Source organism: Malus domestica, chromosome 17, assembly GCF_042453785.1.
Source record: "Malus domestica chromosome 17, GDT2T_hap1".
Classification (NCBI taxonomy): domain Eukaryota; kingdom Viridiplantae; phylum Streptophyta; class Magnoliopsida; order Rosales; family Rosaceae; genus Malus; species Malus domestica.
In genome coordinates this window covers 27,946,513-27,973,297 of record NC_091677.1, presented here as the reverse complement: position 1 = coordinate 27,973,297, position 26,785 = coordinate 27,946,513, and the positions used below count along the sequence as shown (strand labels likewise).

At 40.6% G+C, this 26,785-nt stretch overlaps 1 protein-coding gene, 1 long non-coding RNA gene and 1 pseudogene across 3 annotated transcripts; 1 reads left to right on the top strand and 2 right to left on the bottom strand.

Annotated features, from left to right (window-relative positions):
* The first annotated feature begins 8,422 nt into the window (after positions 1-8,422).
* On the top strand, positions 8,423-9,259 carry LOC139193700 (uncharacterized). Its single transcript, XR_011578121.1, has 2 exons — positions 8,423-8,697; positions 8,812-9,259. It is a non-coding gene; the product is annotated as an uncharacterized lncRNA (long non-coding RNA).
* Positions 9,260-9,598: 339 nt separating this feature from the next.
* Positions 9,599-13,628, bottom strand: LOC139187538 (cell division control protein 48 homolog D-like; annotated as a pseudogene).
* Positions 13,629-14,633: 1,005 nt separating this feature from the next.
* On the bottom strand, positions 14,634-25,329 carry LOC103417315 (uncharacterized). Of its 2 annotated transcripts, none has more exons than XM_070817175.1 (21): positions 24,711-25,329; positions 23,997-24,251; positions 23,281-23,405; positions 23,103-23,147; positions 22,915-22,996; positions 22,754-22,822; positions 22,483-22,653; positions 22,323-22,388; positions 21,221-21,289; positions 20,950-21,072; positions 20,784-20,851; positions 20,395-20,622; positions 18,991-19,106; positions 17,881-17,975; positions 17,753-17,809; positions 16,303-16,461; positions 16,177-16,225; positions 16,034-16,092; positions 15,068-15,129; positions 14,920-14,978; positions 14,634-14,851 (listed from the first exon to the last, which is right to left on the bottom strand). In XM_070817175.1, the coding sequence occupies exons 1-20, from the start codon at positions 24,873-24,875 to the stop codon at positions 14,927-14,929; spliced, it is 2,115 nt and encodes a 704-aa protein (XP_070673276.1). In that variant the 5' UTR covers positions 24,876-25,329; the 3' UTR covers positions 14,634-14,851; positions 14,920-14,926. The 2 variants fall into 2 exon arrangements, with proteins under 2 accessions (XP_070673276.1, XP_070673277.1); XM_070817176.1 differs by having other exon boundaries at positions 17,768-17,809.
* Between the last annotated feature and the right edge of the window lie 1,456 nt (positions 25,330-26,785).

Here is a 26,785-nt window from a genome sequence, read left to right as displayed (position 1 = left end):
TGTCCTGTATGCCCATAAGGCTTCGCCTATCCTTTCATGCCAGTCTTTCTTTGTTCTACCGATTACCTTCTTCAGGAGGTTGCACAATGTCTTGTTGAATGCTTCTGCAAGACCGTTGGCCGGAGCATGATACATGGAGGATTTGCGCTGCTTGAACTTGTATTTCTCGCAGAGCTCGTCCATGAGTCGGTTTGAGAACTGCTTTCCGTTATCGGTGACAATGTAGCGAGGCACCCCATATCGATGGATGATATGTCCCTTGATGAAACAGACGACAGTTTCTTTCTTGACTTCCTTCAGGGGTATGGCCTCAGCCCACTTAGAGAAGTAATCTGTTGCAGCCAGGATGTAAGCCTCTCCCGTAGATGACTTTGGCGCAATTGGTCCTACGACATCCAATCCCCATGCATCGAACGGCCATGAAGTAGCTGTGGGGTGTAATGGTTCAGGCGGTTGATGTATGAAGTTGGCGTGAAACTGGCAGGCTTGGCACCTTTTGGCGTATTCTAGGCAGTCATTTACCATGCTTGGCCAGTAATAACCCATTCTTTTGAGCTGGTAATGAAGCTTTGGTCCGGACTGGTGCGCTCCACATATTCCTGAGTGTGCTTCTTCCATGGCTTGATTGGCTTCTTCCTCGCCTAGGCATCTCAGAAGTACCCCTTTAAAAGATCGCCGGTATAGTGTCCCTTTGTAATAGAGGAAGCGATGTGCTCGTCGACGTACTTCAGAGCGGTGTTTCGGATCATCTGGAAGCATTCCGTGCTCCAGGTAGTTGATCAGAGGCTGTCTCCATTCTTCAACATTGACCGGAAGTATTGAAATAACGTTTGCATCACTTAGTACTATTTCAGTGACAAGCGGGATTACCCATCTTTGGCATACTGGCACGTTTGTAGCTTCGTCTCCTCCTAATGTCATGCTCGAGGCTAGGTTGGCGAGAGCGTCTGCCATTTGATTCTCTTTTCTTGGCACGTGTTCTAGTGTTACGGCCTCAAACCTTTGTAGCAACTGCGTTGCCAGCCGGAAGTATGGGACGAGGTCATCTTTCCTCACCTCGTATTCAGTCAGGAGTTGATTAATTATGAGCTTGGAGTCGCCGTATATCTCAAGGGCTGTGATTTCCATGTTGATTGCCATTTGGAGCCCGAGGATCAGTGCTTGGTACTCAGCGACGTTGTTAGAGCATAACTCGCTTAGCTGGAATGAATAAGGTAGTACTTGCCTTTGTGGCGACATGAATACTACTCCTGCCCCCGCTCCGTCTGCTCGTGCAGATCCGTCGAAGAACATCGTCCATGTCGGGAATACGTCGATGCAGAACACTTCTTCGTCGGGCAAGTCGTCTGAGATTTTCCAATCGGCTGGGATTGGATGGTCGGCAAGGAAGTCTGCTAGCGCTTGTCCCTTGACGGCTTTAGCTGGGACGTAAATGATCTCGTATTGATTGAGAAGTAATGCCCATTTAGCTAGTCGCCCTGTCAAAACTGGCTTGGACATGACGTATTTGACCGGGTCAGCTTTAGCAACCAAGTGGATGGTGTAAGCATGCATGTAATGTCTGAGCTTCTGGATGGCAAACATCAAGGCCAGGCACATTTTCTCTATTGGGGAGTAGTTCAATTCAGCGCCGGTAAGCGTTCGACTGAGGTAGTAGAGCGCTCCTTCTTTCTGGGCCTCATTTTCCTGTGCCAAGAGTGCTCCGACTGAACTTTCCTGAGCAGCAATGTACAATATGAGCGGTTTCCCTGGTACAGGTGCCCCCAGGACAGGTGGACTTGATAAATATTTCTTTATGCTTTCAAAAGCATTGTTGCATGCTTTGTCCCATACGAACGGAACATCTTTCTTCATGAGTCGACTGAACGGTTGACAACGCCCTGCGAGGTTGGAGATGAAGCGTCTGATGAAGGCTAGCCGTCCTTGTAGACTTTTCAACTCGTGCAGGTTTCTTGGCTCGGGCATGCTTTGAATGGCCTTGATCTTTGATTGGTCCACTTCAATGCCACGATGCTTGACAATGAAGCCAAGGAACTTTCCAGATGTGACGCCAAATGCACACTTTAGTGGGTTCATCTTGAGGTTGTATTTTCGTAACCTTTCGAACACTACTCGCAAATCCTTCAAGTGATTTGATTCTTTGTCTTGACCACCACATCGTCTACATAACATTCTACGCTCTTGTGTAGCATGTCATTGAAGATCTTCTGCATTGCGCGTTGATATGTAGCTCCAGCATTCTTCAGACCAAAGGGCATCACCTTATAGCAGTAGATACCTTTTGGAGTGCGGAAGGCTGTTAGTTCCTCATCTTCAAGAGCCATACGAATTTGATTGTATCCAGAAGAGCCGTCCATGAATGATAGTGCCTCATGGCCAGTGGTTGCGTCCACCATGATTTCAATGATTGGCAAGGGGAAGTCATCCTTTGGGCAAGCATTATTGAGATCTCGGAAGTCCACGCAAACACGTATTTGTCCGGATTTCTTAAGGACTATGACGATGTTGGAGATCCACTTGGGGTATTGCACCTCTCGAATGAAGCCTGCTTCGATCAACTTGTCAATCTCGGCCTCAATTTGTGGGATGAGCTCAGATCGATAGCGTCTTTGAGTTTGCTTTATTGGTCGCGTTCCAGGCTTGACTGCAAGATGATGCACCGCAATGATAGGGTCGAGGCCGGGCATTTCCTTATAGGTCCACGCAAAGACATCCTTGAACTCTAATAGCAGCTGGTAATACTTCCCTATCTCGTCTGTACTTAGTAATGCACTCACGAAGATAGGCTTCGGTTCCTCACTTGTGCCTAAGTTGAGTTCTTTGAGATTGTCAACTGTGGCTTGCCCCCCATCTTCGAGTTGTGACGGTGCTGCAATGACATCTTCCTCGAGGCTTTCATCTTCTTCATCTTCTTGGATTGTGATGTGGAAGATGTCTTGGGCTTCTTCTTCGGTGTTAACCTCTCGAGCTAGTTGGCATGAAGATTGTCCAGTGTGAATGATGGTGCGCATTTTCACTTTCAGTGATCCAACTGTGTTAACCTCCAAAATTGCTTGGCGCTTCATTCTTGAAGGAATGGAACTTCGAACGTCATCCCTTTCTGCCAGGCAATCGATCTCTTCTACTTCTGGTGTAGTCTTTCTCCTTTTGGAATGCTCTTGGGCTTCTCCAAGTCTTTCCATAACTGACTGTCGTGGAGGAAAGCTAGTCGTATTGCTTTGCTTTTTAGGTTTTGATAACCTTTTGAAAACAGAGCCTCGAGATACTGACGTGTTAAGCCTTTTGAAGATGGAAGTTTTGTTTTGACCGCCAATGAGTTTAGGTGCCGAAACTCTGGGCTTTGAACAATTCATTCTACCGAATACTGATGTCCGGGGGGCAGGTTGAGTCTCCTCTTTATCTTGTATAATGCTTACGCTGATGTGTTGAGCGCTAGCATTTTTTGCCTTGCTGGAGATCTTCACCGGTGCATTTGGTGTGAAGCCAAGTCCAGCTTTGTTGTTGCTAACCCCGTAACCATGCTTCTCCAACTTCTTCTGAGTTTTAGTGAGATCACGTTCGTTGTCTTTGACGGTGTTCAAATCATTCTTTCCCAAATTTGCAGAGGAGGTGAAGTTATACCCAGCTTTCGACATAAGTTTGTAGGCGTTTGGATCAAAACCTTCTTCGGTCCTTTTGGTTGGGAGAAAGCTTGGTTCTACCCCCTTTGGCAGGCTTTTTACGAAGCCCTGTGACGGTTTTGCATCCTTAGTGTCGCCTAGCTGGGTCAGAGGAAAAACTGCATTTGTTTTGAGCAACTTTACATTATCTATGTGCCACTGTGCATCGGCTTTGCTCGCTGCAGTTTCGAACGGGGATTGACCATTCTTTCTTCTCGACGTCGGGATGTATCGGAAGACGGGTACGCTTGGTCCATTTGAGGTCGTCCTACTTCCTCTGGTTGTTGCAGGTTTAGAAAACTCATCGTCGTTTTTGCTTGAAGATGGCATAGCCTCTTCTTCTTGCTTCTTGGGCATCGCTTGCCATTCCTGTTTTTTAGGTGCTGCTTTGCTCATGGATTTAATCTCTTTTGGAAGAGTTTCGGGCACCGTGTCTTCATTCATGTAGAACTTGGCGTCTGCGAAATGTGATTCGGCTTCGGTGAATGGCTTGGTGTCGCCATAGATCACCTTCACTCGGTAAAATTTTAAACATTGGTGAAGGGTGGACGGTACTACTCCGTTCGCATGGATCCAAGGCCTTCCTAAGAGCAGACCGTAGGAAGTTCTTGCATCAATCACGTGGAACATCACGCTTGACTTGAGTTCACCAATGGTCATCTCCACTCGGATCATGCCCATCGCTCTTTGTCCTCCTTGGTTGAAACCTTGGATTAGTAGACGGCTTAGGGATAGTTCATCTACCTTGATGCCGATTGCGGTCATTGTTGACTTTGGCATGATATTTATGGCTGACCCACCGTCCACAAGCATGCGGCTGACTTTGTGCTCCCTTACGTACCCAGAGACGAAGAGAGGTCGGTTGTGAGGCTTGGATCCTAGCAGCAAGTCTTCGTCGGCGAAGTGGATTGTGTCATCGGCGACACAGCATGTGGCACACTCGTGTGGCCAAAGGCTCAAGCCTTCGTTCTTGCTTTCTTGCACTTCGTGGTCGTTTGAACTCGCTAGAACCGTTGCCAACGCCCTTCGTATCTTCTTTGGCAATTGTAGCGCTTCCTCGATGCTAAAGTGTATTGGCAGACCTTCTTCAGGTGTCGGAGTATTTTCTCCCTCAGCGGCGACAATTTTTTCCTTTGAGGGTTCTTCCATTTCTACTTCGACCATGTGACATGCGGTGATAGTGCAATGTTGGAAGAAGTCCTCCGGGAAGTACTCGTGCAATGAGACGGGAATGCGTGGCTTTTGCTCCGCAGGTTCCCCAACATATATTGGCTTAGTAGCTCTTATGTTTCTCTTAGGCTTCCTATTGCCGCGACGGCGGTGCTTTTTCCCTTGTTCCCCCTTTTGCTTTATAGCTTGCGGTTTTGGTTTCCTTGTCCTCTTATAGGTTACCAATGTCCATCCTTTGTCATCGTCAGTAGGTGCGTCCTGGTTGCTTGCCCCCAGTGATGGTGGTGCAGAATGTGCAGAGTGATTTGAGTATTGCCGGGCATGGTCAGGCATTTCTTGAAGAAGCACGGGATCAAAGGATCCGAACACGACTGTAGTGGTGTGCGTCGCAGCTGTGTCTTCTAGGTCGAGCTCAATCTGTCCTTGTTGTGCCAGCTTCATGATGAGTTCTTTTAGGATGAAACACTTGCCCACATGATGACCCACGATACGATGGTACTTGCAGTACTTGGGATCATTGATACGATTCATTTCTTCAGGGCGTTTGCATTCGGGTAACTCAATCACCTTCTTCTCCAGCAGGTCGTCCAGCATTGCGTCCATGTCGGAGTCCGGAAAAGGGTATACCTTTTGCTCCAATTCCCTCAAGGTGTTTTTGTACCTATCTTGGGTGTGGGAAGGCTCACCTTTTTTTGTCTCCCTTGCTTTATTGAAAGAGATTTTGACGGGCGCGGACGAGGTCTTGATAGGGGTGGTATTGGTGGTAAAAGCTTCCTTGGCGGGCTTTTTTCCATGATTGTCTGCTCTTGAAGTGAACACCTTATCCCTTTTGAAATCGGTGATTGGCTCTTTCTTTCCGTGGTGGGCGATGCTCAACTCCATATCGTGGGCACGGGTGGCTAATTCTTCAAAAGTGCGTGGTTTGATACCTTGAAGGATGTATTGTAAACCCCATTGCATGCCCTGGATGCACATCTCGATTGAAGAAATCTCGGAGAGTCTGTCCTTACAGTCGAGGCTTAGGTTACGCCATCGGTTGATGTAATCCATGACTGGCTCGTCCTTCCACTGCTTTGTGCTTGTTAGCTCTAGCATGCTCACAGTGCGGCGGGTGCTGTAGAAGCGGTTGAGGAATTCCCGCTCCAATTGCTCCCAACTGTTGATGGACTCAGGCTCCAGATCCGTGTACCACTCAAAGGCGTTTCCTTTCAGCGAGCGCACAAACTGCTTGGCGAGGTAATCACCTTCGGTTCCTGCGTTGTTGCAAGTTTCAACGAAGTGGGCGACGTGCTATTTCGGGTTTCCCTTTCCATCAAATTGCATGAACTTTGGTGGTTGATAACCCCTCGGCATCCTCAAGGCGTCGATCTTCTTTGAATACGGCTTTGAGTACAACCCGGAGGTATATGAGCTCCCTTCGTACTGTGCCTTGATGGTATTGGTGATCATCTCCTGCAGCTGCTGGATAGAAAGAGACCCCATGAGCGCCGCTGCTGGGTCTGGTTTCGGCTTTCCATCGATTTTCTTCACCGGGGGTTCTTCGTCCCCGCCAACTCCCTTTAGTGGATCATCCTCTGGGTCGGGTTTCTCGCTGTCCTGCGCCTCCAGTCGGTTGACTAATGCTGCGATTTGCAAGTCTTTTTCCTCCACAGTTCGAGTTAGTCTTGCGATTGCTTCATTCATTTGAGCAATTTGTTCCTCGATTGAAGTTGCTCCAGCGGTCATGACTTGCATGGCTGAACTGCCGCTTGAATCGTCATCGGAGAGCATGGATTCGGAGTATTCCCTTGGTTTTTCCCCCCTTGGTGCCCTTAGTGAGGCTAAGGTGATCACAGGCTCGTGCCTGGGGTACTCTCGTTCCCATGGCAGAGTTGATGCAGAGGTGAAAGAGGTGGCAGAAGTAGCTTTTGCTTTGCTTCGAGTCGTGATACCCAACGTGACACCACTTGCGACGAGGGCGCCTTTGTTCTTTGCGCCGGTTATGGGAACAGCTTGAGCCTTCCTTGACGTCATTGATTTTGGAAGTGTGCTTATATTCCTTGAACGGGGGAAGAGATGAGAGGTAGAGATTGTCCCACTGGGCGTGCCAATTTGTGAACACGGAAAATTCCTGAAACGAAAGAGACAAGAACAAACGTGCACAAACAAATATTTGTATTTGATGATTTTGGGTTACAATCTCTCTCTATTTTGATCCTCTGATTCGATCTCCGTAAGGTGTGTATTTGTGGGTGTTTCGTTGATCCAAGGGCCGTCGAGGCTTGATCTTGGATGAACAGTTGGAAGTTTCTTCAAAGGGCCGTGGGCTTGATCTTTGAAGGTGGATTTGAGCGGATCTTCAAGGGCTTTTGGGGCTTGATCTTGAGGATGAATGTTTCTTTCAAGGGCCCTTTTGGGCTTGAACTCGAAGAACAGTGACGAACGGATCTTCGAGAGCTTTTGGGCTTGAACGGATCTTCGAGGGCTTTTGGGCTTGATCTCCAAGAACAGTGATGAACGATGAACGCTTTCTTCAAGGGCCGTCGAGGCTTGGGCTTGATGAACAGCGGATGAGCGGATTCGTTGATGTTGTCGATCCAAAGGGGCCGTCGGGGCTTGATCCTTGAGGATGAACAGTTGATGAACGATGAACGATGAACGCTTTCTTCAAGGGGCCGTTGAGGCTTGGGCTTGAAGGTGGATGATTGTTGATCCAAAGGGCCGTCGGGGCTTGATCTTGGAAGAACGATGAACGAAGAACGAATAAGGCTTTCTTGATTCTTCGAGAACCTGGATGCTTGAAAGCTTCGGAGTTTCAGAGCTTCAGAGCTTCAAGGTGTGATATGAATTGGTCCCCCTTAAATGAATGAAATGGGCTTGTATTTATAGAATTTTCCAAGGCCTAACTTTGAATATAATATTCCAGATGAAATAAGTCGTTTCTGCCAGGTGTTGACACGTGTCCTATTTGATGACTTTTCCAACTCATTTCAATTTTCTTTGACTCACATGCTACGTGTAACATTTATGTAATACATGAGCGTTGACACTTTGATTTATCGGTCAACATTTATTTACCGAAATTTCGATGTCTACAAGTTCAACAAAACCTCAATGGAAAGTATTAACTAATTACGTATATGATATGGTGGTATAGAGAGGGGAAGCCAGAAATCTGAACCAAGGGGACCTCATACAAAGAAAAAAAATAAAAAAATATTTATTTAAAAAACAAAATATTTCATTGATACATATGAAAATTCACAATTCAAGCATAATACTAAGAAATATAACAAAAAGCCAATACAAAGGTAGTATACTACAAGTCAAAACAATTTTTAACGTGAGAAACTGATCGGTTTTGCCGCTCATTTATTATTTTACTAGAATTTTCTATTTCTTGGTTTTTTTTTCTAATAAAAAAATTATTTGAATTATTCGGTCACGTGAAAAGACATAAATACTGAAAAATGTGTCATGAGTTGTTTCGATTAGTTTTTGTGACTTCATGTGAAACCGGTGAATAATTTGACAGTACAGTTGACCAATCAGCGACCCAACATCGGTTTTATCGGCAAAGTTTTCTATAAATACCTCCTTGTCGAATGCATGAAGGTGCTCATACATTGTTCATAGTTTCTTCCTTTGATGATGATCACCAATTTAGAACTAGAGAATCGGTACTTCTATTTAGGAGAGAGGAGGAAGAAGTGGAGGAAAAGTAGCAGGGAAAAGGGAAAAGCGAGAGGCAAACTGAGACAGTCCAGTTTACATCAGTTAAGAACCTTATGTTACTGTAAAAATGGGTGGCATGGGAGAAATCGGAGGACAAGGGAAATAGAAAGAGGAGCATCGAGCTAGCTTCTCCACCATGGCTCATGGCTGCAGGGTATATTTCTTCACCTTTTATTTCCTATAAATATTTTAAAATTTTAATTAGTCTCGTATGAAAGTAAGCACATTATCATTAACATTGAATTTATTCATTTGTGCAAATCTGCAGACACAACCCTGCAGATATATACTTGTATTTCTCCCCAATCCTCTCCGGAGGTTCTCACACAAGCCATCGTTTGCAAAGTTAACAACTGGCTTAACGTCCCTTTGGGAAGGCAAAATCCCAAATCTGGTGAAACTGTTGCAAGAATGTAAACCAGCAAGTTGTCTCAAAATGTTATTGCTTCTATGGTTTTAGGCATTTGCAAGCTTCCACCGAAGAAACGCAACGTAGTAGAAGAAAAGGCAGCTATGAAAGGACCTTGAAGACTATGATTTTATAAAAATGTCTTTATGGAATGCTCAAATGTAAAAAGGAAAAGAGAAAGAAAAAAAAAACAATTTGTACACCGTGCGTAGTGCGCTAGGATGTAAAAAAAGCCTTTCGCATGTAGAAAGGCTATTGTAAATAATCCTTTCAAGTGTGTAATACTGGATATTTGTATGCTTTCTACGTTGCGGGTGTTCTGTCCTATTAGTGTTCATGTTTTATCAGAAAACAAGTTGATAGGCGATTAAAAGAAAATCACTTAGATGTGTATTAAAAACCACAGAGATTTATCGAAGCAAGTAATATTTGTAACAAACTTACGAAATGAAAAGAAAGAAAATCATATTTTATGCTGTAAACCACTTCCAAATTTATCTATGAGAAATATGATCGTTATTTTGGGTACAACACTTAGTAAACACAGGACACTTCCACGTTTCTAACTTCTAACACATATGGATATAATCCGAAACGCAGAGCTAGAATTCAAACTCGAAAAAGACGCGTAATTCATGAGACTATACTAATTGTAAAGGTCATCTTCATGAGCCCCTGAAGCAGCTGTTGCAACAGAGTCGTATGCAGCACCTCCCCCAGAAGCACTGCCTACGAACCTGAACTCCGTTCCAAACCCTCTTGACTGCTGCAATGTCTACGCAAATGCCTGGTACTTGCGGATATCAGCATTACTAACACTCCTATGAGCATGCTTCATCGATTCTTCAAAATGAGCTGCCTTGATCTCTGCTACTTCATCATCAGCATCCACCTCCATTGCCTCAGGATTCTCACTTCTCATCCTCTCCCTCTCAATATCCTTCTCAATATTCTCTCTTATCGCATATTTGCAAGCACGCTGGCATATTTCTGTTATATCCGCACCACTAAATCCTTTGGTGTATTCGGCAAGGGCTCTGATGTCCACATCTTTAGAAAATGGGGACTTCCTCAAGCAAGACTTGAATATTTGATAGCGAGATTCCACATTAGGGAGAGGGATTTAAATCAACTGATCCAGGCGGCCTGGACGCAAAAGTGCAGGGCCTATAATGTCAGGTCTGTTGGTGGCCCCAATGATGAAAACAGTTTTCTTTGCTGATATCCCATCCATTTCTATAAGGAGTTGATTCAAAACCCTATCGGCAACACCCCCAGCATCACCTACACTACTCCCTCTCTGAGTTGCAATGGAATCAAGTTCATCAAAGAACAGGATACAAGGGGCAGATCCACGGGCCTTGTCAAAGATTTCACGTACATTGGCCTCACTCTCTCCAAACCACATCGTAAGCAATTCAGGTCCCTTGATACTGATAAAGTTTGTTTGACACTCGTTGGCAATAGCTTTGGCGAGAAGCGTTTTGCCACATCCCGGAGGGCCATAGAAAAGAACTCCCTTTGAGGGGGACATTCCAAATTTCTCAGGATGCTCCACATGATATTGAACGGTCTCTTGAAGTTCGTTCTTAACAGTCTCGAGACCTCCAATATCTTCCCAACTAACATTTGGCACTTCAAGAACTGTTTCGCGAAGAGCAGCAAGGCTGCTGGTGCAAAGAGCAGTCTGCAGGTTCTGGTTTGTAACTGCCATTGAATTAAGAATCTTAGCATCTATTTCCTCATCTTCTAAGTCAATCACATCCATCTTCTCTCTGATGCATTGAAGCGCACCCTCAGTACACAAAGCAGTTAGATCGGCACCAACATAGCCATGCGTGTCCTTAGCTATCTTTTTCAAATCAACATCTTCAGTGAGCTTCATGTTCTTGGTATGAATGCGCAGAACCTCATGACGTCCCACTTCATCGGGCACACCAATATCAATTTCCCTATCAAATCTTCCAAACCTTCTAAGAACCAGATCACTGCTATTTGGACGATTTGTAGCCCCCATAACAATTACATGTGCATGGGATTTGAGTCTATCCATGAATGTCAAGAGCTGGGAAACAATCATCCTCTCAACTTCTCCATGTGTCTTCTCTCTGTTGGGAGTAATTGAGTCAATCTCATCAATAAAGATAATGGATGGTGCATTCTTCTCTGCTTCCTCAAAAGCTTTCCTGAGGTAGCTTTCACTCTCTCCCGCCATCTTCGACATGATTTATGGTCCATTGATGCAGAAAAAAAACGCCCCAGTTTCATTAGCCACAGCTGAGGCAATTAGAGTCTTGCCAGTGCCAGGAGGTTCATACAGCAGAATGCCCTTTGGCGACTTCACACCAATTGATTTAAACAGTTGAGGATGCCTCAGTGGCAGTTCCATCAATTCGCGAATCTGAGCCATCTGTTTCCTCACTCCACCAACGTCGTCATAGCCAACCTTATTTAACGTTATTTCCTCATCCTCCATTCTCACAGGTTCCCCTTCACAGAAGATTTCAATGTCGGGAGCAACCACACAGTACTCAGTGTTGGGGTTAAAACTTAAACTTTGGCCACGAAAAGGGAGTTGGCCCAAAAAGAGAAGAGAGGCCTGAAGTCCAGCCCAAGCCCAGAAGGCAGAAAAGGTCTTTCTCAACTAGGTGCAGACCATTTGCACCACTTGCTCACCTACCCAAAGACTAAGTGGTATAGACCAGCCAGCTAATCAGCCCAAAAGTACTTTATAGTGGCAATACAAGTAAATAGCTGATGAGTCACTATCCTTCAAACTGCATTCGGGCAAGTTTACTGCTGCAGGAGGCCAAGCCAAAATGTCTATAAAAGAAGAAAGAGAAATCAGAGTTGAAGACACTCAAACAAACAAACAAATACAAGCACAAACTCTGCTCAAAAGCCAGATTTGCCTTCAAACGAAGCTGTAGTCAGCCCAAGCATTCATCCATTTCGGGATAAACCCTCACTCAAGCCTTTGTAATAGCTCTGCTACCCTGTTCAATTCTTGCTATAGTATCGATTTCTTTCTGTAAACTCATCTCCCTACCCCTTTTTCTAAAACTCTCAACCCCCTTGATAAACCACAAAGATAGGAAGTTGCAAGACGATCAGCCTTGCCCGACAAGGTTAAACCTTGCCCGATCCTCTTTGTTTCTGTCTTTTCATTCATTAACCTAGCAATATGTTGTATACTTCAAGTTGTATCCAAGTTATTTCTAGTAAGATGGCTATTAAAAGACTCTCTCAGTGCTTAAATCCGATTTGAATATGTCTTCACAGTTCAAACCAGATCTAAGTTCTAAGCCCTCGGGCATGTAAGATTTGATCACTTAAAAGTCCTTGGCCTCAAGGCATAAAAAAGAACCTTATGTGGACTTAACCCATCCACGACAAGCTTTGATAACAAGAAGTCCGAAGTTACTTGGGGCGCAAGTAATCGACCTATTCCTTAGTTTTATTTCTATTATATTATGATTACCATAGAACGTTTGAGTATAGAAGGAATTCCGATGGGAAGCCTCAAGGCCTATATCTAAGGCCCTACAAAGGCACCTATTTGGATTCATTCTATTCCTCGGGCTAGAACGTTTGAGTATAGAAGGGATTCTGATGGGAAGCCTCAAGGCCTATATCTAAGGCTCTACAAAGGCACCTATTTGAATTCATTCTGCTCTTCGGGCTCAGGTAATCAGAAGTATAATGGTTATAAGACTCATACAATCAATGAAACAAACATTATATGTTCGAGTACTGAGTTAGTTATTGACTGGAAGCCTCAAGGCCTACACCTAAGGCCCCATAAAGGCACCTTTCATAACTAACATAGTCTCTCGGGTATATATACAACTAGAACTCAACATCCGTTTTACATCTGCCATGCTGAAGATGGCAGTGGCACGCCTGAGCACTTAAAAGTTAATTTTGATTATGAGCCTCAAGGCCTACACCTAAGGCCCCACGAAGGCACCTTTCAAAGTTAACTATGTCCTTCTCTTTCAGCTTTGCCCGACAAGCTTTGCCCGATAAGCCCACCAGTGAAGCAGAAGCCTGACAGAAAGCATCAACCGGCGCCAACCTCTCGGGGAGCTGTGTGCTCGTCGGCCAGGGAACATCCCCGACGGAAATTCCTACCACGAACACTCAGGAGGGTCGGTTTCAACAACCTTGAACTCTACAGTCCTCATTCCTCCTCTCACAAGGAAGAGATCACCCTCCCTCACCGGGCGGAAGGCCTCGAAGAAATAAGGTTTCAAATATGCATCAAACAGATTTCCAGTGACCCCTTCAATACTGTCGTCCACAGGAAGAATGTGGACGCGCTTTCCATACTTTATATCAGCGCATTGATGAACCGAAACAACGTCCCCAAGCATAGCCCTCAGGTTGCTCCTGACAAACTTGTTGATCCTTATCTTTGGTTCGTCACATGTATCATCAGCAACAACAACGCTGATTGTGTCCCTCCTTTTCTTTCCCTTGATCAAGACCGTGTCGCCGGAAAAGAGCTGGAGCTTTTCCATAGTGTCCCGGTGCAGCGCTACGACGGAGTTGTTGTCGTGGACAGTGTCATACACAAGAAGCCGGTTGGCAGCCTTCTGGCGCTCAAGTAACGCCGTACTGAAGTCCCTCGTCTTTCCCATACTGTCAGAATATTCTGGTTTATCCGCGAGCATCGTGACGGCGGAGCAGAAGACCGAAGAACACACAACGTAAAGAGAGCAGTTGAGATTGTTTTGTAGATTGAAGAATAGTAGTGAGAGCAAAGCACGTAGGGGTTGCGATATTTATAAGTGGAGGGTGGCAACTCCTCCTCCTTGTCGTAATAGGAAAAGGTTTCCTAATGCGTCTCTGGTTCGTCTTTTGTTAATTAGGAAAGGTTTCCTAAACAGGAAAGGTAATTACCGTAATTTGTTTAAAAAACAAACAAACAATAAGGTAAATGTCTCCTAATCTAACTTTTTTTTTTTATTAAATAAACTCCTTTTCTTGTTAGGATAGAATGTTGTTTCAAATTTTTAATTTTAAATCACTTAAAAGAGAGGAGCCCATATGAAGCTAACTTTGCAAAATATTTTTGTGGTTGAAACGTTTAGTGTGTATTTTCTCTAACGTCATTGCCAAAAAAAAAATTACTCAAATCCAAAACACTTGACCACTAAATCAAATGTCATTTTAGTGGTTTTTTAAAATACAATGACAGTTATTAAGGTCGTGGCTAGCCATGGTGCGAGATTCCGACATAGTAGCTCACGTGACCACTTAAACTACAAGTCCGTTGCAATGTTGTCTACCTCCTTAAACCCTAAACAATACATTACATGCATCTTTCCATTCCCTAAAGTACTAAAAACAATACACTAGTTCACAATCGAAGTACTCGATACGTTAATTCACAAAATCAAACATGTTTTCGGGTCAATTTAATCCTCGCGCATAGCGAGCGGAGATGAACGGTTACTTTCAGAAGTCGAGTCGAGCAACGATGAACGATTACTTTCAGAGGTGGAGGTAGAAAATACTTATTACAGACATAGCACAACGGCAGTTAGGAAGAAGACGCAGGATTAACTTCAATAAAAATAAATTAAATAAATAATGAGGGAAAAACAAATGCAGAGCGTTGAGCAGAAATATGGCAGACAGAACTAAATCTATATATACAAATTGCAAGCAGAGCATGAAGAAAATAACCGGACTAATTTATTACTGAAGCTGGATTAGTTGGAAACCTATAAAAATAATTTTATCATCACCTTAACAAGTAAACTTAGCTTCTTATCTTTAACGATACACCGTCAGTCAAATTCTTTTTCCTTCTTTGTAGATTTGTCACTATTGTCGCGTTCGAAGAACTTCCGTACGTCATCCAAGCGCCGGTTGGATAATGAAATCACACCTGAAACTGGTATGTTAGAATCTGATATCCGTAACGAAAACTTGAGCAGTAGGATATCAGATAATAACCTGAGTTTTAAGCAGTATCTACTTTCAACTTTTGAAGCTCATCTTGCGCAGCCATGAGCCTATATATGCCAAAAAAAAAAAAAGTCTAAGATTACTAGCAAAATAAACATAATAATTAGGCATGGCGTGTATTGGTTGCTATTTTTACCTCCTCTGCAGCTCAGTTATTTCATTGAGTAACTCGGTTTCCCTCTCTCGAGCTGCTTGAGGCTGCAAGAACAGACATGCCACTTTATGTTTATGAAAAAAATCACCCAACACTTTAAAAGTAAACTCATAAAAGACTAATAGCAACGGCATATCAGCCTAAGCAGAAGGTTTCTCATTCGAAAGCAAATTTTTCACTAGTATCTTTATCATACTGCCAACAACTTAGAATCATGTGTGGACTTGCAATTCCATAGCTAGCAACATTTCAGAGGCATGGAGCAAACACAAAGCCGAAGATTCTAAGCTATCTGTGGTATCTAAGAATGAGAAAGTTGAACTTACAGAGGGTGAACTTTTGACATAATTATAATACATTTTAGAACCTCAAACATTTTTGCTAACTTTCAAATGTAATTGTGAAAGTTCATTGACCCGATTGCCCCCAACATTACAAAACATATAGCACTCTACAGAGCGAGACCATCAGCATTTCGAATTTTTAGTGCTATGTCATATTGTCAAACTAGTTCTAGTTCAACTCATTCTTGACATTCGTACTTGCTCATTTTCCTTATGTCACCTTAAAAGAATAAGAATAAACCATATACATTTATCTTATTGGTTATATGAAATTTAGTATTCTATGAATCTATTGGCAAAGAGGTCGGACTTGGTGCGATGGCAAGTGCCTTCGCCCATGAGCGGTAGGTCTCGGGTTCGAGACTTGGGAGCATCCTCTCCATAAATGGGGGTAAGGCTAGCCGACATTCACCTCTCCCAGACCCTGCGTAAAGCCGGAGCCTTGTGCACTGGGTACGACCTTTTTTTTCTTTTTTTTTTTTATGAATCTATTGGCAACTTATCCTAAGAATAGATGGAAACTTGATAAAATAGCAACTGAATTTGGAGCCGGAATAGTTTGTTTGGAAGGCATAGCATACACATTAAACTCTTTATAACATACCAATGATTTCTCCAAACCATTAGTAGCCTGGGTGGATCCTACATCACTTGCACGGTTGGCTGGAGTAAGGTTTTACAACAACACGTTAGGATCATCTAAATTGAATAAAATTCTAAAACTGAAAGAGCAATAATTGCTTGAACCTGTGAAATCGCCATTAGCAACTTGCTTCATTATACTTAAAATACTCTCCTGTTAAGAAGAAATGACGAATAAATTACTATCATATATGAAACATAAATAAGCGAAAAGTATTTGCCAACACATACCCTCTGAATAATATTTGTCTGCAAAATAGAGTTTAACATTGGAAAAAGAGAGTAGCCAGAAAGAGCTGGTGCGGTAGCATCAGAAGGTGATGTTAGAGGTGATGGTAGGGGTGATGGAAGAGCTGATTGTAGAGGATTTGCAGGATTGAAGCTAATCACCTACATAACCAGTAAAAGTGCCGTAAGACATTTAGTAAAAGTTAATAAATATAATCTTATGCGCTTAAGATATAAATTCACAATATATCTGACAAGATGTTTTCATAGCCGTACAAGTCACCAAGCATCGAGGAAGGGAAAGAAGGAATGGGAATGGGATCAACAAGCACCCAGAGATGATAGGATTCTTGGTTTTTCAGGTATTGGATTACGGATATTAATAAGGAAACCATCTTTTAATTCCATGTGTGCTAGTAACACGTGGTGAAATCAGGAATTTCAATGATTCCAACGCCCATGTTTTAGTAAACTCCGTTAAATCAAGAATTGGTAATAATTCCAATACCCATTCCGTGTAAGTAAACATGCCATAAGTTTCTGTACATATCTCTAAAGAATTCCTGGCTGGACCTAGGTCCGAAATAATAAAGTCAAAAAACTGATACTGCAGATTATTTCCTAAAGTGTTGTGAAGGCCGACATTACGTGACAACCATACTAAAAAAATTAAGTATTGTCTCACAAAGGAAAACAGAGACTCAGAGAAACATGCAATCAATTCATGAAATCTTAAGACCAAAAAAATCAGTCCAAGGTACCGTTTTATAGTTTTCGTTTCTTTTATGGAATGTTAATATTTGATTCTTGACAGAGTAAACCATTAGAGAATTACATTCATGTGAAAACAAGCTTATGTCTTTTAATCGTTTATCAAAGGTTTTTGGATGCAATTACCATCAAGTCATTTGACAAGTGAGATTATACTCAACTCTAAATGCTAAGCGTGATGATGCTTTTAATAAATCAAAACAATATCTAGAAACCTGAGTAGTTGAGGCATGCCTAGCATTCTATGATCAAAACGGTCAGTATGATCGATTTATCACTAATGATATTTTCAGAAAGCTTTGTCTTTCCACTTCTAGCCACCAAGGGTTTTCTGAATGACTAGGAACTTTCAATAACCCTATGTTTGGATGAGGAATTTCAAAATACCAAGGAACATCAGACTCAATTGTTAAAAATGTAATACAAGGAGTCAAGGACAATAAACAAGGGACCTTCAAAGTACCAATGAACTACTTGAGAACAAGAATGCCACTACTTAAACACTACTAATGCACCATAAAGACACTAAACAAAGGACTTACAAAAATGACACCTTGATAGATGTGTCATGTAAAGTTTTCTCAAATATCTTATATCTACTAATGCAGGTAAGGTAACTGAATTCTCAGACAAGAGGCTAGCAGAAAAAATTAAATAGGCACTTTGGCACAATTGTGCTAACCTCAGAACTACAAACCTGCAAGCTGTGACTCTTTTGCAGAATAGGAGCCGGAACCACCTGAAAGAAAAGATAAGTTGTCCACAGAGTTCACATGAAGAAAACACTAAACCCAGCATTATAAAACCCACCTTTTCTGAGTCATGATTCTCAGATGTGACTTTAAAACGTCCTTTCTGCTGTACAACTGGTGCCTTTGCTTTCTCATCGAGTTCACCACTGTGAGCTGCATGAATAACTTCATCAGTTAATACGGCAGAGTTTACCTGAGATCAGGAAAAAACATGATTCTTGTCTATGATCTTTAATTAAATGCTTAACATTCTTAAAGCCTTTTCCTCAACACAATCTAATGCAGTCCCGCATTCTCTGACCTTCTATAATCTTCCACCACTTTATTGGCCACAAGAAGCACGTCTCCCTCTCAATGTAGTTACAAGAGCATCTAAACTTAATCACCAAAACCTCTCACCATGGATACGACAGATCATAAACTAATACTTTAGAAATACCTGAAACCAAACTGGCAGGTTGCTATCACTAACCTTCACTAATCTACATTTACCACCAATTTATTACAAAGTTCCTCACACCATAACACCTTCCTCCATCATATCACAAAAAGAGAACCTTCCTTCATCATATTGCAAAAGGAAACCATAGGACAATCAGGCCCTGGCAATACCTTACAACATATAAGCAATCACTCCTACTCAAGAGCCTGAAAAGGGATTCCTCGCAGGTTAAAGAACCAAGTCCACTTTCTCAACAACAAAAAATCTATTGGCCACCAAGCCAATAGGCCTTCAAAACCTCCACTTAAATACATCCTCTCAAGAACGAACAAATAACAAAACCTATCACCTCCAACCCAATTAAGTTTCCCTTAACAAGCCTTCCATCCCCTAGCATCCCTCTTTATGTTATTTCTATCTCCCTCCCCCTCCATCTCCCAAGAAACTCTCTTTCTGTCTCAGAAAGGAAATTTCCTCTAAAATCATTTCCCTCAAATTCATTATATCATGATAAAATTTTGGACCTATTCTTAATTATTGGACCAAGATGCAGCTCATCCACTATGCGTCTTCACCCATATCTGACCTATAAACTGAGCATCAATTACTTGACCACACACATGCGCACACACACACACATAGATGAAGTCCAAAAAAAAGGAGAAATTGTTTTTCATGGAGACAACGATCAATAAATCCAGGGACAGCTATAATATCAGAACATGCCTGGTGACTTAGATGCTTTAGGAGGAACTTCAGTAAGTACATCATCTGCTAGTTGTGGAACTACTGCCGCATTTTCCTTTGAATTACTTTGGGGCTGATGATTTTGCAATTTATCACTGGAGATTCCAGTAATTTAAGTTAACTTCGGCAAAGACAAAAAGAAGAAAAAACGAAAAGAAATACCATGGAAAATTGAAAATTCAAAGTGAAGTTCATCGAGAATAATCATAACTTCAGTCTGAAACAAACACTAAGCAGACAAACAGATATGAAGAATGAGCTACTGCTGCTAGTTAAATAATAGATGAGTTTTCATCATGTATGAAATTGAAGAGTATTTTTTTTCTTAGGAGAATTTTCCCCAGGAACTTCAATGCTGTGTTTTATGACGCATTATATTTGGTTAAGAGTTAGTTTCATATTGTATTGCTTCTTTTGGGCTAAGACAGTTACCTAGTAAGACAGCAGAGATTGGAAACCCAAATATCATATCCGCATGCTAACAAATTTATTTTTTCCACAAACCTAAAACCCACTTACCAAGAACCTGGATTCTGGACCTAAAACCCACTTACCAATAATCTGGATTCTGGACATTTCTCTGGAAAAATCAAAGAAAACAGAACTTTCTTGCGTTGCATCATTAGTAAGAACTTTGTCACACAAAGAGGGAAAAAAAACATATCTTTTATCTCAATAGTTCCTTTAAGTTTTTTTTGTATTTCCTTCCATTACTTACCAGTTTATTATTAACAGAACTCTATCAAACATCACAATTGACACAAGAAAATGATGATCTTAAGTTACATTAGCATTCTTCTTCTGTTAACAGATTTCAAGTCGTGAAATTCTAAATTATAAATGGCACATCAGACAATATGACACTTGGTTCACAAATGCATGGTAAACAGTCAATTAAAACTGGAGTTGATATCAACAATCATGTTCATCTTGGAAATTTAGTCTGAAGACGGCTTAACCAATCTGCTACAACTCCAAAACCATAGGGGAAACTTCAAATGGAGTTTGGATTTCAAAGTAAAGTAAAGCTATATAGTTCTATAGAGAACTTGTGAAATATTGTAAATTAGGAAGTTTACAGAGTCCTTCCATGCATACATTTCATATCACTTTGTTCCACTTGATGACCTCCATTTTTTATTGAATTTCTGATTTATTCATGTGTCTAGTTTATCAGGATAATTCTCACGTTTGCCACATGTAAATGTCCACTGAACGGCCATGTCGGACCAATTTCACCAGGAATCCAGAAAAAAAGAATGGAGTATGGACAAGTTATTTTTCTCCCTGGAACTATCTTGTAGGAACCATGATATGCTAATCACAAGAGTAAAGGCTAACTGATTCAGTCAGAGACATTATAGTGTCAATTAAATGGCATACCTGTCTCCTTTAATAAGAGGATCAGTAACTTCTGGTAAACCACTGCTGCCTGATGAGCACTGCCCTTTATGTTGAGAATTCAAAGCTGTCGCCTCCATAAGTTTCCCGATATTATCTACATTGGGATTTTCACCCCGTTCAGTACGATCATCATGACGAGGTGAAGTATGTGGTTCATGGCTAGGACTGGCAATGCTAGAATCATCATCAGATTTGTCACTTCTAAACCTGGTAGATAAAAAGTGCTACAACATAAATAATCAAAATATGGATCTACAGGTATTAATCATTTATACAACACCTTTTTTGTGTTATGGGAATCAAGACTTGAAAAAGTAGAGCTAAATATTAGCAACACATATTAAAAACAGATATCACAGATGAAATACTTGGCATCGTATAAAGCTGTGTTAATGTATGCAGTAGCTTGTTGGTTCCGAGTCACATCATTGTCTTCCTGTGAAACATTAATCCATGAGTAACCAGAAACAGCTATTATGATATGTATGCAAGTGCTTCAAACTACCATAAATGTCCAGCCAATTTGATAAATACCATATCTGCAACTGGTTCTAAGTTTCGACATAGTGATGGCTTTTGTTGCACATCAAGAGCAGACAGAGAAGTCGAACTCCCTGTCTGATTGTTATCAGGTACAGGGTCATCAACATCCTGAATCTGATAGAAAGAAAACGTATATCAAGAAAGAAATGAATTTTTGTTGCTTCTGACAATAAAATGAAAATATCATATTTTAGACCATCATTATATTTTTTTTAGGAATCATATAAATAAAAATATGTGAAGATTCAAGATGGACAATTACCAGGGAAGCTTGAGCCTTCATGTCGTCAAGATTGAAGTTCCAACCACTAATTCCTCTTTTATATTCATTCTGCAATATAACTTTTTAAAATGAGAACTAATTAATAAGTAAAAAACTAAGGATTCTTAAATATCAAAAATCCTAGCTCCATTGATCCTTTTGCGGGTTTAAATCAGTAGATTTAATAGATTTAAGGGCCAAAAAGAAACAAAAAGCAGGATCAACTGGAACCCATTACCACAAAACAATAGAAAATTACAGAGCAAACTGGATTTGTCTGTACAAGATTTAATTATCGAAGCTTTTTAGGAATATAAATATGTCAGAAAGGAAAATAGCATCTGTTAACAGTTATAGTTACTACTAAATGAAATATACATTTACCATATGAATGTTTATTCGAGAATCGATATTGGGGCGTGGTAAAATCGAACACCAATTTAGGGGGAGAGTTGCACCTTCACATTGCCATTATGGGGTGAAACTAGCCCCTATGATAGGAAGATCATATTGTATCTTATGTCTCCATTCCATTTGTCGGTAGAGACAGAACAGGAAATTTCATCCAGGTTCAGATAAAATAATGAATAGATTTTGTGAATTAAAAAGAATACGGAAGAAGTGATGTCATCAATGATTCACCACGCAACTAGATTAATGAGGCAATGCAAAGATTATAATGAAGGCAATGCTGGTTATGGGTTGTGGATCCTTCATTACATTTCCCATGGTAACCGATGAGTATCTGATGAGAGTAGCTTCTCTTAGTCGCTACTCCACACCCTATCAGATACTTCCTACAATTTTCAGCTGACAAATGCCTCATCTTTCCTAAGATTCTGTTTAGAACGAAATGGTATGTTCTAATGGTATCTAACCTAAAATGTAAATCTAAGCAATGAAAAATTTTACTGACTTTATACTGCAAACCAATTTACTTGCGGTAATAAAGATTTATTGAATGCATGATTTTAAGTGACCTTCATTAAGTATCTTATCTTAATAAAAGCAAGCAAAACAAAACAGAATAATCACAGTACCAGTTTTTTTTTTATCAAAATATCAGCAACATTCTTATTGATTAAAGAGAGAAGATTCCTGCCTGTGATAGTTCCTCCATTTGTCCATCTGGCATCTTCTTTTGTGCAAGCATATACTCTTCCTTTCGCTATCATAGGATAAACATGGGATGTTAAGTATATAAAACCCATAACTATAGCATGAAAATGAATAAGTGTTAAGAGTCGTATATGACTTGCTACCTTTAACTCCTTGATGCGATCACCAAGAACAGGCAGGCCCTCCAGAAGTGTTCTTGAGATATAATCATTCGACCGAGCTTGCTTGAAGAAGGAATGCTTCAACAACTTCTTAGCAGAAGGTCGTTTTGAAGGATCCTTTACCAAGCAACTAGCAATCATCTGCTTAAAGGACTGAAGAAAAAGAAAAAGGCATTTCCTTGTGAAAACTACAATATCAGAGGTGTGAAAACTATAATATCGGAGGAAAACTCAATACAAATTATTGTCATACCTTAGAAAACTTCCTATCCCTTTCATAATCAAGACCAGGTGGTGCATTTTGCAAGGTCATCAGCAGTACCTATAAAAATATAAGATTTGCAATATGTTCAATGATCTGATAAATGATCGAAAAGTTGCTCACAAAAGGATACAGTGTCATTTGATATACACCTTCATTGGAGGATACTTTGAGAAAGGAGCATGACCATGGGCAAGCTCCAATGCAGTTATACCAAAAGACCAGATATCCGCCCTGCACGAATATGACAACCAAATATTAACTCCATGATGCTTAAGAATTTTGTTTTCATAAAAAGAAGCAGAAAAGATAGCAATAAGTTTACAAAGAACAAACTCACTTGAAATCATAACCATGTAATTGCTCCATAACCTCTGGTGCCATCCTACAAGACAAAGATATAAAACTTGTTGATTAAACAACACAAAGTAATAAGAAAAGTAAGACTGAGGAATCAAGCTTATGCTATTTGGATGGTAAAAATTAATTTTCTTAGCTAAATGTTAAAAATAGCATACCAGCAAGGCGTTCCCACAAATGTATTTCTCATACGCTGCCTATCACCTGAATCAAAAAGGCAAGCAGAAACACCGAAGTCTCCAAGCTTGATTGCCCCACGTGAGTCAATGAGAATATTTCCAGCCTATAAGAAGTATTTGTAAGACAAAGAAGAGTAAAGGAATTAAAGGTGCCCAACTGTATTATAAATGCACTAAATAAATAAAAACAATAGTTGTTGCCAGTCCGAGTATTCCAGTATATAGCAAACATGCAATTCCACAGAATGTACAGAAGTGAAATATTTATGCATAAGAATTGTCACTAGACTCACTACCCTACTGAATATGGGGTAAGAGGGATCAAGAATGTGTTTTCGATTGGAAAGGCTCTGTTTGACATGACTCAAGCAACCTACAAATTATTGTAAGTGACTTTTGGACAACACTGATCCAGTTGTAAAATGACCATAAAAGTTTTGGATGAAAAGTCTTAAAGAGTGAAAGGATATTTAAGTGGAAAAAAAAAAGGGTGACCGTCTTCAGATACGAGATTTTAACCGTGAATACAGTACACAGACAGTCAAATGACAGTATTATTAAAACTAGTTACCATACCCTAAAAAATATAACAAGATCAAGACAATACAACAAAGAAACAATTTGCTGATTTGTCCATCTAGGCCTGCGACGCAACATAAAAATATTTGAATGATGCTGAATGTTAACATACTTACTTTGACATCTCGATGAATGTGGCCATGATGATGAAGATACTCTAAACCTTTCAAACTCTCACGTAATATGGTGGCTATAACAACTTCCTCAAAACCATCTGGGTATGCTGCCTTCAAAATGTGAAGACAAGAACCCCCAGCCATGAATGGCATGACAACCCACAGATTATGATCACTAACAAAGGAACAATGCGATCTGAGGACATTAGCATGGTCGACGAGGAACATTGTTTGCGCTTCCCGATAAATGTTGTTCTGTAGAAAGCAAGAATACACAAGACAATGCTCAAAAACCAATACCACCATGGAAACAAAAATCATGGGATTGAACAATCTAAGCAAAAAACATTTGATAGCTAGAGTAATTTCGAATGGGGTCATGAAAAATATCAATAAAACCGGAACTAAATGTCCGTATTCTAAAAAATTATAAACAGTAGCAACACCACATGAACTTCTCTAAGTACCAATACAATTCAAATTCCAAAACCGAAAACGGAAGCTGAAATTAGCTGCTATTCGTAAAAATTGAATCCGTTCTCAATAGCCTTATGCAATTTTTCACAGAACTGTAAAAATTCAAAATACAAAAAGGTGTCCGCATTGCCTTCTTAGGCCTTTTACCAATCAAATTACCAAATGAAACCGATTAATACATAAAAATAAACAAAATAAAATTACAAACAAAAATGAAAGATTGAAAATTGGGAGTACCAGATCGCAATTGTCCCGTTCGAAATCGAGGATCTTGATGGCGACAACCTCCTCGAAGGGCTTACAGAGAGCACGGTGTACGGAAGCGCTGACGCCTTGCCCGACCTCCTCATACAGAATGTAGTGATCCGGTCCTATCGGATACTTCTTCTTCTCCTTCTCCATCCCCAATCACACCAAAATTTACACCCAAAAAAATCCTTCCTTTTCTGGTTTGTTTGGATCAAACGAAATCGCAGCAGCCGCAGTAGCTCATTGTGCGGCGTACAGAGAAGATGAAGAAGAAGAAGAAGAAGAAGAAGAAGGGGGCTGAATGCAGACTAGGAAATATCTCGGCCGAGAGAGCTTTAATGGCGGTCACATGAGTTGTTGTTGCTGTAATCAAACGGTTTCTCGTGAGGAAACAAAAAGAGAAATTAAAAGCAGAGCTCAGGATTTTCTTTCTTTTTCTTCAAAATTTGATGATTTTTGGGGGAGAGAAAGAAATGGGAATCATGGAAGAAGTCACGAAGCTACCGGGTCGCCGCTAAAACTGGAGAAGACAGAGAGAAAGAGAGAGAGAGGAGACGTTTGTATGCAGGAATCCCGCCAGGCAGCCACTTGTTTGTTAAGCACAGTCAATCTTTCAATTTGCTTTTCTTCCGCTTTTTCTCCACATTTTGCTTTTTCTACCTCCACGTGTCTTAGTCATATTTGTTTGTTTTGCCTTTTTGTTTTTATTCGGTTTCATATAAGCCGATTGTACGTGCAGTTTCTTTCCCCTCCTCGCTACAAAACTCTCCTCTAGAACCTTTTTTTGGGGGGCTCTTTGTGAGAGTTTTAGAGATTCGTAAATTACATTCGTTCATTGTACATCGTACGATTAGAAATTATTTAAAATATTTTTATTTAAAATTAAACCAAACTGTACTTAACAACAACTGATCGCACGATGTACGAACGGATACGATTCACGGATTCCTAAGATCCTCACCAAAAGAATCCGAAGAGAATCCTTCCTGGATTTCAAACTTACATAACTCAAGCAACTAGAGATTTTTCAGTATAACTGGTATACGGGGTGGTACACCACGTGTCACTATACAAATTATGGGATACTGTGTTAAAAAGTTAATAACTTAAAAAAAAAATTCTCACAACTTCTATAAAAACACGTGATGTATCACCAGTATCCTAAAGCAACAAAGGTCGTCTTCGAGATTTAACAATGTTTTAGGTCATCTTTAATGGAGAGTCATCCCGATTCTAGCATCTTTATTCTTCGAAACCTCTCTTCAATGGCAAAATGAATTTAGTCAATTTTCTCGAAAAGATTCTTGGACCAATTTATCGAGGGTTTGCTACAATTGCCCCTGTGGTAGGAATGGGCTACATTGTTCATGGGCCCTATGAAGTGAAAATGTTATGTGGGAAAGCACTTGGCGGAAGTCTTGTGTTGCGGATTGTATGTTTTATTATGAACCCGCAGCTTTTGGTCCACATGATGACATAGATGTTCAAATTCAAAGGCCTAGATTGTTTTTTTTTAAACGTAAAACAGATTTTAAAATAAAAAATATATGAGATCTTGCTAAATGGTTCTCAATCTTACACGAGTTGTATTCGATATATTTGTCTTTAAAAATAGATATTCTGGATATACATCTTCTTAAAAAAAATGTGTTTCAAATTTTATATTTAAATAGGTACAGATAGTATTTTAATTAATTTAAACAATGCATGATAGCTAATGTGTGAGTGTTGACGATAATATTTGTCAATAATCTTGAGAATTAAATACTTAGATTAATATGGAATTATAATCCAAATAAAATTTCAAGAATCTTAATTTTATTAAGTATCTTTCCATGTCATAATTTAGAAGGATTTACCGATTTGGTAATTGGAATTCTTGTTAGACCGGGACCCTAAAAATTATCCAACAATTACAGTAGCCCTAGGAGGGGACGCCCCATAAGCCTCCACCAACAATTGGTCGCGACGGGGAAGCCCTAGGTTACATTTAACCTAAATTTTCGACAATTTTTTGACACAAAAATCCTATCTTCTTTTTCATCTTTCTGGACTTCTTTAAC

Coding starts and splice junctions, on each gene's coding strand:
- LOC103417315 (XM_070817175.1), bottom strand. CDS start 24,875: ATGGAGAAGGAGAAGAAGAAGTATCCGATAGGACCGGATCACTACATT. Junction 22,389..22,482: donor ATCGCATCAAGGAGTTAAAG/GTAGCAAGTCAT, acceptor ATCCTATGATAG/CGAAAGGAAGAGTATATGCT. Junction 16,226..16,302: donor AGACAAATATTATTCAGAGG/GTATGTGTTGGC, acceptor TCTTCTTAACAG/GAGAGTATTTTAAGTATAAT.